This window comes from Pongo abelii, chromosome 5, assembly GCF_028885655.2.
Source record: "Pongo abelii isolate AG06213 chromosome 5, NHGRI_mPonAbe1-v2.0_pri, whole genome shotgun sequence".
NCBI classification, from domain to species: Eukaryota; Metazoa; Chordata; class Mammalia; order Primates; family Hominidae; genus Pongo; species Pongo abelii.
In genome coordinates, this window is record NC_071990.2 from 20,103,768 (window position 1) to 20,122,654 (window position 18,887).

General features: G+C 41.3%; 1 protein-coding gene across 3 annotated transcripts in view; it reads right to left on the minus strand.

The window, feature by feature from the left end:
* Positions 1-756: 756 nt before the first annotated feature.
* MBOAT1 (membrane bound O-acyltransferase domain containing 1) overlaps positions 757-18,887 on the minus strand; it is a 115,219-nt gene continuing 97,088 nt past the window's right edge. For all 3 annotated transcript variants that reach the window (XM_002816469.6, XM_063725372.1, XM_063725373.1), the window contains 5 exons: positions 18,078-18,181; positions 14,885-14,949; positions 12,513-12,645; positions 9,327-9,478; positions 757-2,142 (listed from right to left, as the gene is read on the minus strand). In XM_002816469.6, the coding sequence (XP_002816515.2) occupies positions 2,016-2,142; positions 9,327-9,478; positions 12,513-12,645; positions 14,885-14,949; positions 18,078-18,181 (581 nt within the window). In that variant the 3' untranslated portion in view covers positions 757-2,015. The remainder of the gene's footprint in view (positions 2,143-9,326; positions 9,479-12,512; positions 12,646-14,884; positions 14,950-18,077; positions 18,182-18,887) is intronic.

The window sequence follows — 18,887 nt, forward strand, 5'->3', positions numbered from 1 at the left end:
ACTGTAATATGATTATCCCACATACTACACACCAATGGTAATATTTACCATTTTTGCTAGTTTGCAAGATGTACATTTTTCTTGGTCTTGTACCTCAAACTATTCCTGGTGGAGACAAACTCTGACAGATTTTAGATACCTACAACCCCCTTCCCCTACCCACTATCTAAGATTCTTCCTGGGACAGCAAAGTAGGGTTGCCCCAAGATTTCCTTATTAAAGTGTGGTGAGACTCATGCACTAGCTCACATCTACTACTTCTTAACTTCCACTGTCCCAAATAAGGACTAAAGTTTGGGTTCTAGTACTCTCCCCCAGCACCAGGACTGTTTACATGCTTTAGAGGAACAGGCACATCACATTCACATTTCACTATCCTAAGAGAAGCACCAGTAGGACACCTTATGGAAAGACTCACAGCTGATCGTCTTCATGGGACCATCTTGGACACAAATCTCAGCTCCACCACTAATGCTGTGATCTTAGGGCAGTTGGCAAATGTCTCTCTGATTCTCAGTACCCTCATCTGTGAAAGGGGGTAAAATCCTACCTGCAAAGTTGGGAATAAAGATCGGAAATTATACCAAAACACAAGACACCCAAGGGCCTGAAATATACAGTAAAACCTTAAGTTGGTGCACGTTTGTTAAAACACACACACACACACACACACACACACACACACACACAGGCTTCTGAACATCAAGTCTCTATTGACACAGACAAAAAGCAATTATTCCCATCAGAAACATTTCCTTTATATGGGAACATACTGTTTATTCAATAAGAAACTAATTTTTTATCATTGGATTTGAATAAATTTTCTCCTCCCAAGCAATCTGATTGACAGTACACCATTGCAGTATATATTTTATTATTATCATCATTATTATTTTCCACAACATTTAATACCACGTTTCCTTCTCTCACATAGAATATTACCCAATAGAAGTCTCCAAAAGGGGCCATAGCACATTCATAACAAAGACAGAAAAGAAAACTTTTAATGTCTGCTTTCCAATATGATGATTCAACTAAAACAAAGCTGAATTTCTCAGCTATGAAACTGAAAAAATGAAAATCAGCCCATGTGTACATCACGGCCAGCCATGATCATTAACACCTCCATGAAATGAGGGGAGAAAAGAGAGAAACAACTGCTTCTTCTTACCAAACTTCTATATAACTTCAAATTACTTTAAAAAAATTTCCTAAAAGGCATTCTGCTGCCTTTTTGAGGCATGAACATTTGGGTGTCTTCTCAAGACTATCCCCGGGCAAGCAGGTGGCGCCTGTGAAATGGAAAACATTCGGAAAACAGCAGCCCCTCTTCAGCTCCATGTACAGGAGACTTTCTGATCTCCAATCTTGGCTCAGGCCGGAAGAAAAAGGGGAAAGGTTACATTCCTGGAAAAAAAAATGCAGCCTATTTGAGGGCATGTCTGACTTTCAGTCCATGCACTAGTCCTCTTGGCTTGTAGAGTTTTCAGTGCCCTGAAACCATGATCCCTCTGCCTCCATGGTCCTCTGAGTGTAGTTATGATGTCTGCAAACCAGTAATGTCGCAAGTCAAAGGGTCTGGGGCTTCCCAGGGAACCACCACATCTGAGTATATTCTGATTTGAGAAACCTGTGACAAGTCTTCTCAGCACTCGCCTTCTAATTTTTGGAGCCGATGCCTGGGTTCCCAGCATCCAGGTCACAGTAGCTGGAAATCATGCTGGAAGGGCAAAAAGCCAGCAGCCCAGAATGGACTGTCTCTGCAGCTCTGGCACATTCTCCACACACCGCCACACCACTCAAATGTCCTATAAAATATCAAAAACAATAACCTGGACATGGCCGATTTATCTGTACAAAAAGGCTTTATAAAAATACTCCCTGCACTTTAAAAAAGAACAAAATAAAGATGCATGTAAACATCGCCTCTAAGCCACCAGAGGAACCCTTGAAGCCTTGTCATCTCATCTTTCGAACGTTCTGCAGTTTTGCTTGTTCTGCTTCTCTTGGAGGTATCAATCTGTTTTTCTCTTATTAATAGAGTTCAGAGTCTGAGACCGCCTTTGCGTATGAGCTTGTGGTTTCATTGGCAGAAATAGTATTATCAGGAGACTTATGATGTGCAAATAAAAGTACATGGACCTGGGAATAAAAATATACAAAAATTATATTTCAAATAAGGATGTAGATGGGAAATATCACCTAATTATATCACCTACAGTATGACAAGTGAGAGCACCGCTTTTGGCAGTAGGAGACCTGTCTACATTCAGGCTTCCCTCAATCCGCTCCACAGATAACTCCCTTTGGTAGGTGAGCGGGTCACAGATAGACTGAAATCACAAAACTGGGCAGGGCAAACCAACTGGCTCATCTGTGGATACACACGGTACCGTCCCATTGACATAACAGGCCAACCAAGAGAATTAACCCCACGACAGCCAGACACCCCCAATATTCAAAGTCTAAGGACTCCCAAGACCAAATTCAAACCCAATACTGTCATATGACACTTAACGACATTTCAGCCAATGATGGACCACATTAATGATCATGGCCCCATAAGATTATAATAGAACTGAAAAATTCCTATCACCTAGTGACGTCGTAGCCATCATAACGTCATAGTGTAATGCATTGCTCACGTGTTTGTGGTAATGCTGGTGTAAACAACACTATGCTGCCAGTTGAATAAAAGACTAGCACATACTATTACATACAATACATAGTACTTGATAATGACAATGAATGATTATGTAACTGGTTTATATATTTACAATACTATACTTTCCCATTGTTATTTTGGAGTATACTCCTTCTACTTATTAAGAAAAAAAGTTAACTGTAAAACAGCCTCAGGCAGGTCCTTCAGGAGGGATTCCAGAGGCACTGTTATCACAGGAGATGATAGCTCCATGTGTGTTATTGCCTCTGAAGACCTCCCACAATAGAGCAAGATGTGGAGGCGGAAGACAGTGATATTGATGATCCTGATCTTGTGTAGCCTAGGCTGATGTGTGTTTGTGTCTTAATTTTTAACAAAAAAGTTTTCAAAAGTAAAAAAACAAAATAGAAAAAAAGCTTACAAAAAATATAAAGAAAAATGTTTGTATACCTGTACCATGTTTTTGTTGTTGTTGTTGTTTTGGTTTTTTTGTTGTTTGTTTGTTTGTTGTTGAGATGGAGTTTCACTCTTGTTGCCCAGGTTGGAGTGCAATGCGTGATCGTGATCTCGGCTCACCGCAACCTCCAACTCCCGGGTTCAAGCGATTCTCCTGGCTCAGCCTCCCAAGTAGCTGGGACTACATGCGCCACCACGCCCGGCCAATTTTGTATTCTTAGTAGAGACAAGGTTTCTCCACGTTGGTCAGGCTGGTCTCGAACTCCCAGCCTCAGGTGATGCGCCCACCTCGGCCTCCCAAACTGCTGGGATTGCAGGCATGAGCCACCATGCCCGGCCGCCATGTTTGTTTTAACCAAAGTGTTTTATTACAAAAGAGTCCGTTTTTAAAACGTTTAAAGTTTATAAAGTAAAAACAGTTATAGTAAGCTAAGGTTAATTTATTATTGAGGAAAAGTTTTCTTAATAAATTTAGTACCGACTAAGTGTATGGTGTTTCTAAAGTCTACAGTAGTGCACAGGAATATCCTAAGCCTTCACATTCACTCACCACTCACTCACTGACTCACCCAGAGCAACTTCCAGGCCTGCAAGCTCCATTCATGGTAATACAGGTGTATCCTTTTTTATCTTTGCCAGATTTTTACTGTATCTTCTCTATGTTTAGATACACAAATACTTATCATTGTGTTCAAATTGCCTACAGTATTCAGTACAGTAACATACTGTACTGGTTTGCAGCCTATGAGCAGTAGGCTATGCCATATAGCCTCAGTGTATATAGTAGACTATACTATCTAGTTTGTGCAAGTACACTCTATGATGTTCAAACAACAATGAAATTGCCTAATGATGCATTTCTCAGAACATATCCCTGTTGGTAAGCAACATATGACTGTATCCTATTCCTTAAATACAATGCAACTAACACTTTAACCCATTGCTCTACTCAAGTATAAAAGGTTCTTCTTTTGTGTCTTATGAGCCAGAAGAATCCCAATTTTGAAAATCCAGTCCATAATCCTAAAAATAACTGTCATTTCAACTAATAAAAAAAACAAGTTTTGCTTTTGATGTTTGTGGACTTCTATTGCAAAGTGTAGTATTCAGCGGTATGCACAATGTAGATATCCAATAAATATTGGGTATATCAATACGTGCAAGTAATTAGAAACAGCTGCATTGGCACAACTGTTCTAGATTCATTTGGAAAGGTTCAACTTATACTTTCCCTAATGCTTTTTGAAGAATAAAGGAAAATAATGTTGGGAGGGAGGAAAGCACAATTGATTTATGCATCATTCCCCAACTTCTGTGATTATAAGGTCAGGCACATTAGAATCAGATAACTCACTTATGCCCCTAAACTTCCCCATCCTTTAGCAAGAGGAATGCCTCCCTGACAATATTTACAGAATAGTGAAGAGCTCAAACAGAAGCAAACATACATGCATTCATTTATTCTTTTGATACGCATTTACTGCCTAGGATATGCAAAACAATAAACTGGATCTACAAAAAGGCATCAGCCTCCACCCCTTCCCATGTGGGAATGGAAACAAGACAAGTACATGATTAACAGCTGTTTAACCAGGGAAGGGATAAGCAGCAACAGCAAGTGACCATCTAATTTACTGTCTAAACCAAGACATTATTGAGAGTGGAAAAAGCGCCCACAGATAAACATGGTGGTTTAACAGGTATAGACTGGGATTCTCATGGGCACACCCTAGCCATAGGTAACTCCAGCTTTCAAAATATGCACATCCAAAATATGTTATACTTTGTTCTTGAGCTTTGCCTTAATCTTTCATATGTGGCCAAATCTACACTGGAACAATTACGTTAGGTAAAATCCAGCTACTTTGAGCATCATCAAGTGGAAAACACCTAGTGAGGTTTAGTAACCTCTTCTGACATTTCACATTTCTCTAAAATTTTAAGGAATATTTCATCTATTATGGAAAGACTAAACTAACATTTATTGATCATGTCAGGCACTGACCTAAGGACCCAGATAGAAAGATGAATTAGGCAGGGTTCCTGCTCTCAAGGAGTTTGCCATCTATGAAAGTTTCTACGCAAATTCTAACGTTCTGGCCAGGTGCAGTGGCTCAGGCCTGTAATCCCAGCACTTTGGGAGGCCAAGGTGGGTAGACTGCTTGAGTCCAAGAGTTTGAGACCAGCTGGGCAACATGGCAAAACCCTATCTCTACAAAAATAAAAAAATTAGGCGGGTACGGTGGCACGTGCCTGTAATCCCAGCTACTCGGGAGGCTGAGGTGGGAGGCTGAGGTGGGAGGATCACCTGAACCAGGAGGCAGAGGCTGGGGCAAGCTGAGATCGCAATCGCGCCACTGCACTCCAGCCTCGGCAACAGAGGAGACCCCAACTCAAAAAACAAATAGAAAAACAAACTCTAACGTTAATACCCACTGAATTTAAGAAAGAGTTATCCAATTCAAGACAAAATGATGTATGTGAATTTGCTTTTCAAAATGATTGCATAGAAAGGTTCTTTCATAATATAAGTATTCACTTGGGCTCATTTACAACTTAAAGAAGTTAGACTGAGCACTCTAAGGCTGAGATCTGAAGCCACTCTAGACTGAACACTGACTACACCTAACAAGGAAGTACAAGTGAAATTTCAATGTTAAGCAACAAGGACCTACTGAGAAAAGGGTTTGCATACAACTGTGGTTTACTGCTAGCTACTGAATTTAGCCCAAGGGGAGGAACAGATCTGGAATGCAACCAGGCCTGCCTTCACTAAAAAGCTATGCAATTTTATTTCTTCGCCAGATTCAAGGATTTTCTTAAAAGATTATGAAAACACTGTTTGAGGTGTAATCAATCTGGAATAGCCACTGGCAACATGTGGCTATTAAAATTCTAATTAATTAAAATTCAATAAAATTGAAAATTCAGTTCCTCTGTCCCACTAGCTGCATTTCAAATACTCAAGGGCCACACATGTTGGGTGGCCAGCATCTCAGATGGCACAGATGTAGAGCATTTCCGTCATCATAGAAACTTCTTTTTTTTTTTGAGATGGAGTCTCGCTCTGTCACTCAAGCTGGAGTGCAATGGCGTGATCTCAGCTCACTGCAATCTCCACCTGCTGGGTTCAAGCAATTCTCCTGCCTCAGCCTCCTGAGTAGCTGGGACTACAGGCGCATGCCACCATGCCCAGCTAATTTTTTGTATAATTAGTACAGACAGGGTTTCACCATGCTGGCCAGGCTGGTCTCAAACTCCTGACCTCATGATCCGCTTTCCTCAGCCTCCCAAAGTGCTGGGATTACAGGCGTGAGCCACCGCACCTGGCCATCATAGAGACTTCTATTGGACAGAGCTGATCCAGACAGGAAACTTAAATTCTATAAATAACTAGAAACCAGAAAATACACTAGGTTGGATCATCTAAAATAGGCCTACTTGACCCAAAAAATGTCAACTCCTGTTTCATCCTAAACAAAGGTGTTTTTTAAAAAATATTCTGGGTTGATTTTAAAAAGAAGTGAAAAGCTACCTGATAATTTAATTCTGCCCCTTGAGTACCTACCTGCCTACGCCAGTTGTTATGCTTTAGTTGGTTAAACACAATATTATCACTAGCAAATCACTTATTGTGATCCCCAAGCAGTAGTTTGCATCCAAAATAACTTCTCCTAAAGAACTTTTTAGTAACTCCACCACTGATATTGCTATTAAGGGAACACTGAGTCTGAAACTCAGGTTTAACATTTAGCTGCTGTGTAAATTTTGTTACTCACCCTCTCTTGAGCCTCCACTTCCTCATGCGATAAACAGGGACACTGATACCTACCCCACTGCTCTCCTCAGCTCACCTCCCTCCACCTTGGATTCTATGTTCTGCCCACATTCACGTTTCTCTGGTCTTCAGTGCTCGGAACTTCGTGCTACACTATGGGGGGCTACATGACGGGGCTTTTCCAGGCTGTTTCCGAGCACGGCCCACAATGCCCGCCTCGCCCACCGCGCTCACACATACTGAGCCTGCTTCACTCCCACTGCACAACCTCCAGGACTGAGCTCAAAAAGATGCCCCCAGTGCCTAGGCTGAGGCAGATTCCTGTTACATACTCTCTTAAAACTCTATACCATTCACTCAGAGTATGATCTCAGCATGTATTTATACATTTGTCAATTACTCCCTGTCTTTTCCATCAAGCTATCACCCCAGTGAGAGCAGAAATGATTTCTATATTTTGCTTTCCATTCTAGCCCCAGATTCTAGCACAATGCCTAGCACACTATAGGTATTACATGATACTGAGTGGCATACAGGCACTTCTGCTATAACATGATCAATATATTCCTTAAAAATCTTGTATGAGGCAATATCAGGGGCTTAGAATACCTGGGCTTACAGGAAAAAAAAAATCATGTTAGAAATAGATAACTCAAAACCTAGGAGGACTCTGTAACAAAAACAGAGCTCTAAAGGAGACAATTTGGACAGCCCCTGCAGACAGCTCAATGGTGCCAAAGGCTGCTTCTAGACATGTTAAAAATGCAGAAGACAAAAGGGCAAATTTTGGCTTGAGGGCACTGACAAATGGGGATGAAATTGGAGCCAGAAGCACGTGGGGCTGCCCTAGGTGGGCACAAGGAGGCAGAAGCAGTCAGAATGCCAGCTTGGTGATACGCCTCTCTGAGGAGGGAGCCCCAGTGAAGGGGGCTCCTGTTTGAGGTGTAATCAATCTGGAATAACTGCTGGCAACACATGGCTGTTAAAATTCTAATTAATTAAAATTCAATAAAATTGAAAATTCGGTTCCTCTGTCCCACTAGCTGCATTTCCAATGCTCAATGGCCACACATGTCAGGTTTCTCATCTAGGACTGAATTGACTCCTACCTCTCTAGCAGCTGAACTGAGGGCTTCTTTTTGGCTGAAGCTTATAATTCTCTTCCCACTCTTCTGGTACCCCACATTTTTGCATAGAAAAATTTGGGTATAAACCAGTACAGCTTCCATGTTATATTGACATAACTTCTTATCACCTAACTTGTAGTATAAAAGCATATATTGTAACAGCATGGACTTCATTGATCAGTGTTATATGGTTCCCTCAACCTTCTCTTTCTAGAGCCTCAAAAAAATCATCCCACTTATAGACACTGATACACATATTGAGTAGTAAAAAATTCTTCAATCCATTCATGACCGCTTCATCGGCTATAGGGAATTCCCAACTTAGGAAGAAGGTGTGTTTGCACTGTTTATTTCTAAGAAACTTTTTAAAAAATGATACAATGTTCCAAAGTTAACCTAGAAAAGCCTGTGCAACTCACTAAATAATACAAGGTAGCATTTATTGAGTACAGACTATATGCCAGATACTGGCCAGAGCCCTCTGCACATCTACCTCATTAATTCTAACACTCAGTACTAAAGACGGTGCTCTGAGGTGAATTTTCTTCTCAGCCTCATTTTCCAGTTGAGAAAACACAGGTAAAAGAGGTTAACAACTTGTCAAAGATCACACACAATCAGTTCACAAGAGCATGTGCTCAACCACTTCACAACAGTGGAGAAATACAATTCATTACACATAACTGTGAAAGAATAAAAGTCAGCAATTAGAGGTTTGCAGTTCACCTGGAGCACAGGTGTTTGACTATAAAGGTTGGTCTGTGGTGCGAGCCTCCTCCTCCTCCAGCCTCAATTCCACATAAATCCCCCCAACACGTGCAACTGGCAGCATAAATCCCCCACCAGCCTCACCAGGGAGTCCTTCTGCACATCACTCGATCAGGCAATGACAGCCTCAGCTGCGCCCCTGCTCCTGCCTCCATTTCTGTCCTGCTCTCAGACACCTCATAGCCCCCAGTACAGCCTACGCCCCAGAAGAAAGAGCTAAGGGCAGCAAATTCACCCTCTGAGTTTTTACTCAGGGTCCATCCCTTCAAAATATACTGCCATGAGGGGGCCCCTGAATGACATTCCGAATAGCTTAAGGGATTCCTGTCAACAGTGCTCGTGTGTATTGGAATTTGTACATTGGCGTCTCCAGGACAGCCATTTCCTCTTAAAGCTTCTATGGACATTCCCCACACTGAAGCCCCAGTTAGAAGTATTTAGGACTGCTTCATTCAATTTACTGCCTCCTAAGTCCAACACAGTGAAAACAGAGTCATTTACTAGATGGCAACTGAGAACAACGGAAACTTACTTGTATAAGCTGATGGTCGGTTCAACTGCCAACATCACAAAGGGTGCTACCGTGTAAGAGACAGCCAGCTGAGTGATGGCCCAGGTGCCTGCATCATACATAGCCTTGAGAGCTCTTGAAGAAAGGAAGTAATGTCTGCAGTTGTTCCTGACCTGCAGGCCAACACAGGCAACAGTAGTGAGGAGGGGGTGAAAAACAAATAACAACTTTTACTCTGTGCATGCAGATAGTATGCCACAGGAACATGGGCTACAGAAGATAACCAACATCTGAGTTGTATTTTCGACTACAAATACCATCAGGACTTTTTTTTTTTTTTGAGATGGAGTCTCGCTCTGTCGCCCAGGCTGGAGTGCAGTGGCACAATCTCAGATCACTGCAAGCTCTGCCTCCTGGGTTCAAGTGATTCTCCTGCCTCAGCCTCCCAAGTGGCTGGGATTACAGGCACCTACCTCTATGCCCTGCTAATTTTTTGTATTTTTAGTAGAGACGGGGTTTCGCCATGTTGGCCAGGCTGGTCTCGAATGCCTGACCTCGTGATTCGCCCGCTTTGGCCTCCCAAAGTGCTGGGATTACAGGCGTGAGCCACCGTGCCCGGCCCAGGACTCTTTTTTTTTTTTTTAATAAGACTCTTGCTCTGTCACCCAGGCTGAAGTGCAATAATGCAATCATAGCTCACTGCAGCTTCAGACTCCTGGGCTCAAGTGATCTTCCAACCTCAGCCTCCCAAGTAGCTGAGACTAAAGGCGCATGCCACCATGCCAGCTAATTTTAAAAAAATTTTTGTAGAGATATGGGTCTCACTTTGCTGCCTAGGCTGGTCTCAAACTCCTGAACTCAAGCAATCCTCCTGCCTTGGCCTCCCAAAGTGCTGGGTTATAGGAATGAGCCACTGTGCCTGGACAACTTTTCTTATTAAAATAATAATAATAATAATATGTGTTCACTGTAGAAAAATGGTCAAACAACTAAGCAAACCAAAAAAAAAAAATTTTTTTTTCTTTTTTAACACCTCCCAAAGGAAAGCACCACTTAAAAACTTGGCACAGAGCCATACAAGCTTTTTCTATTCATATGTATCCATGTTAATATTCTTAATGGCATCAACATAATTTCTAGCTCATTTTTTCATTTAGTAATATATTGTGCACTTTTTCCCATGTCAGTAAATATTAATCTTCAATATAATTTTAAGTTAATTATGGAAAAGTTAGCTTGTCTTCCCATCCCATTTTGCTATTATAAACAATTATGTGATGCATATCCTTGTAAATAAATCTCTGCCCTGTTTCCTAGTTACTTCCTTCAGGTAAGGATAACACAAATAATACTACTATTACTAATAATACAAGCAGCTACCATTTACTGCATGCTTACTCTGTGCCAAGCCTATGCTAATGCTTTGCATGGCTCATCTCTGGTTGATTCTCCCATCAAGCCTATTATGTTAGCATCATGATTCCCGTTTTGCAGATAAAGAAACTGAGACTTAGGTAAAGAGACAATTCTTTGAAATGGAAAATGCTAGGTCGAAGGATACACTCATTTGTAGATCTTTTGACACATATGACTAGACCTGCCTCTAGAGAGACCCCCAGTTTCCAGATTCAGGTCAAAGGCAGAGCTGAAAGCAATGGCTAGGTGATAGGCAGGTCAGCCCCAAAGCAGAAGACGCATCAGTGCCCAAGGCCACCTCTCAGCCCTAAGTTCCTGAGGACAGAGACTGGGGTCCATCCATCAAGCAATGCTGCACATCAGGTATGAGATTTTACTGGGTCACTTCTAGGGCCCGAAGACACTTTATGACTGTTGAGTTCAATCTCTTTCTAGACAAAATAAAAACACTGTTCTATCAACTCTCTCCTCTCTATCCCCTACCTAATTCGTTTGCGAATAGTGTTTCCAGGCCATCCAAAAGAAAAGCTCTACACAAATCTGAGCCTTTATGCCAGTTGAGACCATAGAGTAAAAGACACCTGAGGGAATAATACTCTGGATATATTAGCAAACAGAATTCTGAGTTTTATTTCTTAATTTGGCCTGACCACTTGTTCTTTAGTTTTCTTTTATAATCTAAATAGTTACATGAACAGGAGAGAAGAAAATGTCTCCCCTGTTTTCTATGTACAAATATGTACAATACGCACTTAATTTCAAAAGTATACTAGCCAGCATAAACAGTAATCCACTTTGTTCATATATATTCCAGCACACCTGTGTCTAACTAAAACAAGAGATCCTCAGGGGAGGGACTCTTGTCTTGTTCACTGTGGTAGCCCAGTGCCTAGAACACTGACTAGCACACAGTAGGGCTCATGAAATCTTCACAGGATAAATGAATTAAAGGGTGAGTGGATAGCTATGTGGGGGCTCCTGAATTCACATCCAAAGTATGGCTCAGCCAATGTCAATAAAAACCCTCGGCATCAGAAATAAGGAAGGCCACAATCACAATCAAAGATTAAAATAAAATTAAATACAAAACTCCTGTATTTGGCAATGAAAGCACTGAATCGCAATTACTTCTATGCATGTTCGTCTCCTTCTTGGAGAAGAGTTTTATTCTTTATTATCCTGCTCTACAACAAGCAAATTGCAGAACAATCTAGAGAAACTACAGGCTCCTGAAAAATCCTAGAGAACCAAATTTACAAAAGTCATAAACACAAACTAAGCTAACTGCGCTGGGCATGTGAACACATGAGGTTCCTCTCCAACAGACTCACTTCCCGTGGCCGCTATCTCATTGACTGCTCAAGAGACTTTGTGAGTTATTTCTAGGCTCGAGGCAATGAAATGAGAAATTAAGCAAAGTATAAGCAAACTGAAGTCCTATGGTGCCTACATTAATTAATCATCATCATCATCTGTAATTAGTAGACTGTTCACAGACTTTAACAATTAAAAATGTTTTCATCTCTTAGGGTACTAAACATTGTCCCTAAAATTCCTTTTGTTTCACAAACTACGAACATACAATGATTAACCATTTTTGTAATGACTCCAGAGGTTCCTACATATTGAAGTATTTCTCTAATGGGAAGACTCTTGCATATTGTTTGATTTTTCAAAACATCACTCCCACCTTCACATCCCACCCCCAACCCCTACTAGGACCCAAAAGATAACAAACATGCAGGCATCAGATTACTAAGGGGAAAGACCCTAGGCCTAAAGGACACTTACCGCTCTAGCTGCTAATGTGACAAGAATTCCAGTTAAGAAGGTAAAATAGTATCCAGGGTAGACACCATGCCACAAAGCAGACAGGATGAAGGTTAGCACCGTGGGGTACCATGGAACCCGCTGATAGCACACACTGTGAAGAGAGGAAGGAACAAGACACAGGTGAAACATACCAGAAACTTCTAAGTACAGCTGCTGTTTCTTGGATAAGACCATGCAGAAATCATTTGGTGCGTTACTGATGGGATGCCTCCCTAACCGTCTTCGGGGACTTGCAGTGCAATCCAAGCAGCCTGGACTACCCTGGTTTCTGTAAGCATTAGCAGATAGGCAATTCACAGCTCAGCCTTTTCAGGGGATGTTATACATTTTTAACCTCCATAGACTAAATGATCTGGACCCATCACACTATATCTGTTACAGGTCTGAGTGATCACTTTCCACCCAACAGGAGTTCCTGCCTTACAGACACTTATTCCACCAATGGCCTCATCTACTGGGGGTGCTCAAGTAAGTGCCATTGACATTAACAATTTTGGAAAAAGTGTCTTTAGAAATGAATATCCTTATTTAGTAAAAATTAATTTACCTTTCCCACCAGGCTCCTGTGCCATCTAACCTAATCAGCACCATCACCCTGTTCATCTCTTTTGGCAATGACTCCCTCACAAAATCAATGTGTCAGTTACGTGACCTCTTCAGGTCTCACAGTGTCCATCAGACTTCAATCCGTGAATCTGCCTTAAAGAGTGATACTGTGACAATCTAGCAAATGTCAGCAAATACCCTGAAGGTTTTTGGCATTCTGATTGTTTATTTAAAAAAAAGTGATAGGGAATTTCCCCCCAAAACTCAGTCTATGAATTACCAACGGCACTCTAAGGAAGCCACCACCAGGTTTACTAAATGAGAGGACCCAAAGAAAAAATAAAATTGAAATTCAAACAGTTAACACCAACCCAGCACTGTATGGGTGGTCAACAGTAACCGATTTAAACACAAACTAAGCACTATGGTGCTCTCTTCATAGGAAGAAAAAGAATGCATTTGGAGAGATGAACACAGGACTGAGACCCCATTTGGACACAGGATGACTCAGCACATTGGGAATACTCAGTCTATAGAAATGGAAGTTTATGCTAAAATTATTTGCAAAATTAATTAATAGCAATAATGTTGAGGCCAAAATTTCAAGATGACTATGTTCAGATCAATTATCAGAAAATACTGCATGAGTTTACTTTGAAGGAATTACTACACACTCTGTCTCTTCTCTTACCCCAATGTTTTGACCCATGAAAGATGCTGCTTATCAAAACAGTGGAATCTGCTTCAAAGCTTAATATTTTTATACTCTCCCTGTATTCATTATGATAGGCATATCACTACGTAGAAGAGCTTGCTGCTTCAAGGACAGCATATTATTATTTCTGTAGTAAATAACGTTTTAAATTTTGGAACATGTAGGAAAACAAAAGGATAGGGAAATATCAACAAAAATATAAATTTTAAAAGCATAAACATCTGGGATACCATAAAGCATTTACTACTAGGGTTGAACACTGCAATCATCGGTGATTTGATGCAGGCATTAACCTTCCTTGACATCTGAGCAATAGACTCTCCCTTTAGATAAGAGGCAGCACAGCAGAGAGGTCAAGAATCTAATTCTGGGCCAGGTGCGGTGGCTCCCGCCTGTAATCCCAGAATTTTGGGAGGCCAAGGTGGGTAGATCACCTGAGGTCAGGAGTTGGAGATCAGCCTAGCCCACATGGTGAAACCTCGTCTCTACTAAAAATACAAAAAATTAGCTGGGCTTGGTGGTGGACGCCTGTAATCCCAGCTACTCGGGAGGCTGAGGCAGGAGAATTGCTTGAACCCAGGAGGCAGAGGTTGCAATGAGCAGAGATTGCACCACTGCACTCTAATTTAAGCGACATAGCGAAACTCCTTCTCAAAAAAAAAAAAAAAAAAAAAAAAAAAAAAAATCGAATTCTGAAACCAGACCATTTGAGCTTGTATCTATCCCTTAGCTGGGTGACTTTGGGCAAGTGACATAACCTCTCTGGGTCTCACTTTCCTTATCTGTAAAATGGGGCTAATACCCCCAACATATCATGAGATTGATGGAGGATTAAACCAGGGCCTGGTATACAGGAATGGCAGCATTCAGGGATATAAAATAAATATGCTACATTATGGCCTTCTCAAATCAGTGTATTTCTACTTTAACATTTACAGGGCACAGATGTTAATACAAAACAAGAGTGTCAGATGACATTGCCACAGGCAGACTCCCACTTTCATCTACTGACTCCCCTCCAAACGTATCCCAGTGCCCTAAGTAATGAGGTCGTTTTTCTTTTTCTTACCACTTTAGCCAAGTAGCTGTCTGAATATTCCAGTTTTCCAAGTACATTTTGAAACTTGTGGCAGTCTGGAAAGAAGAAAATAACACCTATCATTAGCTTTAAAAATACCCCAAGTAATGGAAAGTTCTCCCCAGTTTCCCTGGCAGCAGGTTAGATACGGTATTTCAATAGTGACTACTCACAGTCGAGAGCAAGTCAGCTGTTCCATCCTACACAGGACAATTTTCTGCTGTTTATAAGATCCACTCTGCAACTAAAACTTGTCTTGCGAAGTCTCAATTTTTTTTCAACATGTATTTTCAAATTACAGGAAAACTGAAGGAACGTTTTGTGGGTTTCCCTTCTACTCTGGTTAAAATTTTTTAAGCCATCTGAATTTTATAATTAAATATTCTAAAAAGGGATTTGCCCCAGGAAAAGTTTCATCATGGGAATTTGGTGCCTTTATGGGGACAGCTTAAATTTAACCGTCATCTTTTCACTGCGTAGCCCTCTAAAACTAGGTCAGTCTTGTGCAGTTAACTCTATAAATAGCTACTCAGGTTCCAATGTTTCCAATTGTTTCTGGAATAGTAAGAGATTTTATGCATGAAGGCATCACAATACAGGAAAGGAAACAAATATCACCCAACCGGCAGTGACGCAAGCAAATCAACCACTGAGGAAGGGACATCTCACAATAACCCATTACCTGGGTTTTCTCATTAGAAAAAAAAAAAAGAAAAAGGTCTTATCCAAGTTCTAGTGATAAAAAGCATGATGCAGCCGGGCGTGGTGGCTCATGCCTGCAATCCCAGCACTTTGGGAAGCCGAGGCAAGCGGATCACCTGAGGTCAGGAGTTCAAGACCAGCCTGGCCAACATGGTGAAACCCCGTCTCTACTAAAAATACAAAAGTTAGCCGGGCCTGGTGGCAGGCACCCGTAATCCCAGCTACTCGGGAGGCTGAGGCAGGCGAATTGCTTGAACCCGAGAGGCAGAGGTTGCAGTGAGCTGAGATCGCACCACTGCACTCCAGCCTGGATGACAGAGCAAGACTCCATCTCAAAAACAAAACACAAAAAACAAAAAAAAAAACCATGATGCAAACATACAAGGATCAGAATTCCTAAAGAAGGCAGAAAGTCTAAGCGCCACTTTTGTCTGAAGTGTTTTCAACCACAAGAAAATCATATATAGGCCACACATTGGCCTAATGTAATATGTTTGTAAGGGACAGAAGGAAGGAGGAAGGGAGAGGAAAGTGGGAGGAAGGAAGATAGATGTAAAATAGATCTTTTTATTGTGAGTTTTTATTTCAAAACCTCAAGGAGTTTTATTTATCTATTTCTTCTGCTAATAAAATGCTATAAGCCCAGCCTCAGGGTGTCTTATCAGACTTCCTTGTTTTTCTTTAGCTCCTTATTCTATATCAAATGTATGATGAAAATGTAAACTTTCTCCTTCTGGTTTTCTTTTATAATAAGTACATAACTTAATGACTTAGCCCTTTACGCTGAAGACATGTCCACCGTGGAAGGATTCTGTTGTTTGGCGCATAGCTAGGGGGACTAGTAGGCAGCCAAAGGTCAAGGGGGACCACCCTAAAGGATGTTTACCCAACAAAACTCCAAGGCAGCCAGTCCATGAGTTTGGAGGGGGAGAAGAATCTTAGTGGGAAAAAGGGGAAAGTCGTAACACACTTGAACTCTCTCTGACATCATCTATATAAAAAAGAGAAGCTTACGGATCATGTATACTGCTTTTCCAAAACTGAGATAGGTCATTCTGAAAGCTGGACCTTGTCCACTTACAATGTGGTCCATCGTGACTGGGGACTGCTTCTTGCCTCACATGCAGTGACCAATAGTAAAAGCATTATTTGTTCATTCAGAACTGATGCTGGACTTTGGCCATGCTCCTACAGCATCTGCCAAGGCTTTCCACCCACAGGAGACCCCAGATCTTCTAGGACTATATAAAAAATGAGTGTTTTACCCACAGTGTGCCCTCAGTTAATATCTGTTGAACCTGATTGACCTGAATAACCAAATAGCATGATGAGTTTAAGTTGAACATATGATGTAATTTACTTAGATAACAGTGGCATGCTATTTCTTTCTGCTTGTCTGCCTTTTGAAGTAGCGCTGTCTCAATGCTAAAAAAAAGAAAAGTGAAAATATAATCCTCCCTATAAATTCCACCATGTTTTGTAGTTAAAATGCAGATCACTTTCCCTCTGGAGGCCGTCCACATGCAAAAAGCCTCAGGCAAAAGATGTTGGGGGCTTCCCCCATGCCTCCTTCTGGCGTAGTTTCCACCCAACGTGGGTGGCAGGTGGTCAGTTTATATCTATCTCTGGCTTCTTTCTCTACACACACAACCCCTCCTGCCCAAACTCTCCAGTGGACTCTGTCTGCCCTGTGGCAGGTGGAAAACCAAAACTAACAACAAACGTAAATCACCTGGCTAGGAAGGCAACGCTTCTGCATGTTGAGAATCATGCCTCTCCTCCCATTCACCTGCAAGGGGGAAAGGGTCTGAGACTTGGTATTCCTGTCTACTCCGAGAGCTAGCAATGCAAAGAAAATCCAGAATGATGTGGCCCCAAGGAGACCACCTCTGATAATGACAGCAGACCAAAAATTGTGGTGCAAGAATGAAGACAGAGAGAAAAACCACACTATTCTAGTGGCCTAAAAGTTGTACATTATGACAATTCTTCTTAAAAGTGAATGGATTATAAATGCCTCCAAAGGAACCACATAGAACAATATTGTTCTATGCCTCCAAAGGAACCACATAGTTTGCAATATTGAAATCAAAATACAGGAGCTTCCAGTCTGCATTCGTCACTGAAATAGGTAGAAAGAGAAGACAGACAGATGACACTGGTACTTTCTAATTCAAAGAACAGGAATGTAAACAACAAAAAGATTTTCCTGGCTGTTTTTCAGATGTTTTTGTGTCATTCTTCCTTGAACCATTAAAACTGTCAAGAAAGTAGATATCTTAAAAAAAAAAAAAAAAAAAAAAAAAAGACAGAAAAAAACAATTCTGAGATGCAAAATGTCCAGGAGGCTGCTGAGCCTGGCAATTCCCTGAGAGCAGCTTTTCTTTGGACACATGGATGAAGCATTCTGGGGATACAACACTCAAAGCAAACCATTTGCTTTTTTCACTATGGAAGTTGGACTTAAAAGTTATACACTCACCTCAATTTTCCAGATGTTTAGGTTCGAAAGCAGATCCCAACAGAAATTCCCATTCTTATCCACTCCACTGAACCCAAAGCCAGCTGCGTTATTCACTGCATCAGCTACAGTTTTTAAAGTAACACATTAGGATATGGAACAAAAGTCACAATGCTGCTTTTAAAAGACACTAAATATCTGTCTAGCTTCAAGATGGAGAAATACGCAGTAGTGTCTTTGGAAAAAGAACCCCAAAATGTAAAGGACCTGCTAACATTCTGAATCAGAAAAATATATTCGGCTGTTTGGTAACCTTGATTTTTACGCACTCATTCCTTGCATTTAGGGAACACCTGCTAAGGTAAGAGGAAAGAAGCTAGATGTCCATAGAATGCAAAAATGAGAATAAACAAGAAATGAAGTACCAAAATGAATAAGTAAACAGTAGAATTTAGTGACCAACTTGACAGGAGGGGAGAAAAGAAAGGAGGTAAAAATAGATCTGAGTTCAAATACAGAGACCAGAAGAAACAGGGGACCCAGAAGAGGTCTCAGAGCTGTCACTAAAGATAGCAGGGCATTACCTAAGAGGCAGTGCTAAATCAGGAGGAGAACTAGCTCCGCAAGAGCGATTGGAGCTCCTTGTGGACATGTTAAGCATGACCTGCCAGTAGTGTATCAGTTGGAGCTGCCAAGATGGGGTTAGGTCCCAAGACAAAGGACAGAGCTAGAAACGTGACTCTGGGGCCAGCTGCAATGGAGGCCACATGTGGACAAAATCACCCAAGCCAGCCACCCATAAAGTCCCTTTAAAAGCTCCTGTGTCTATCT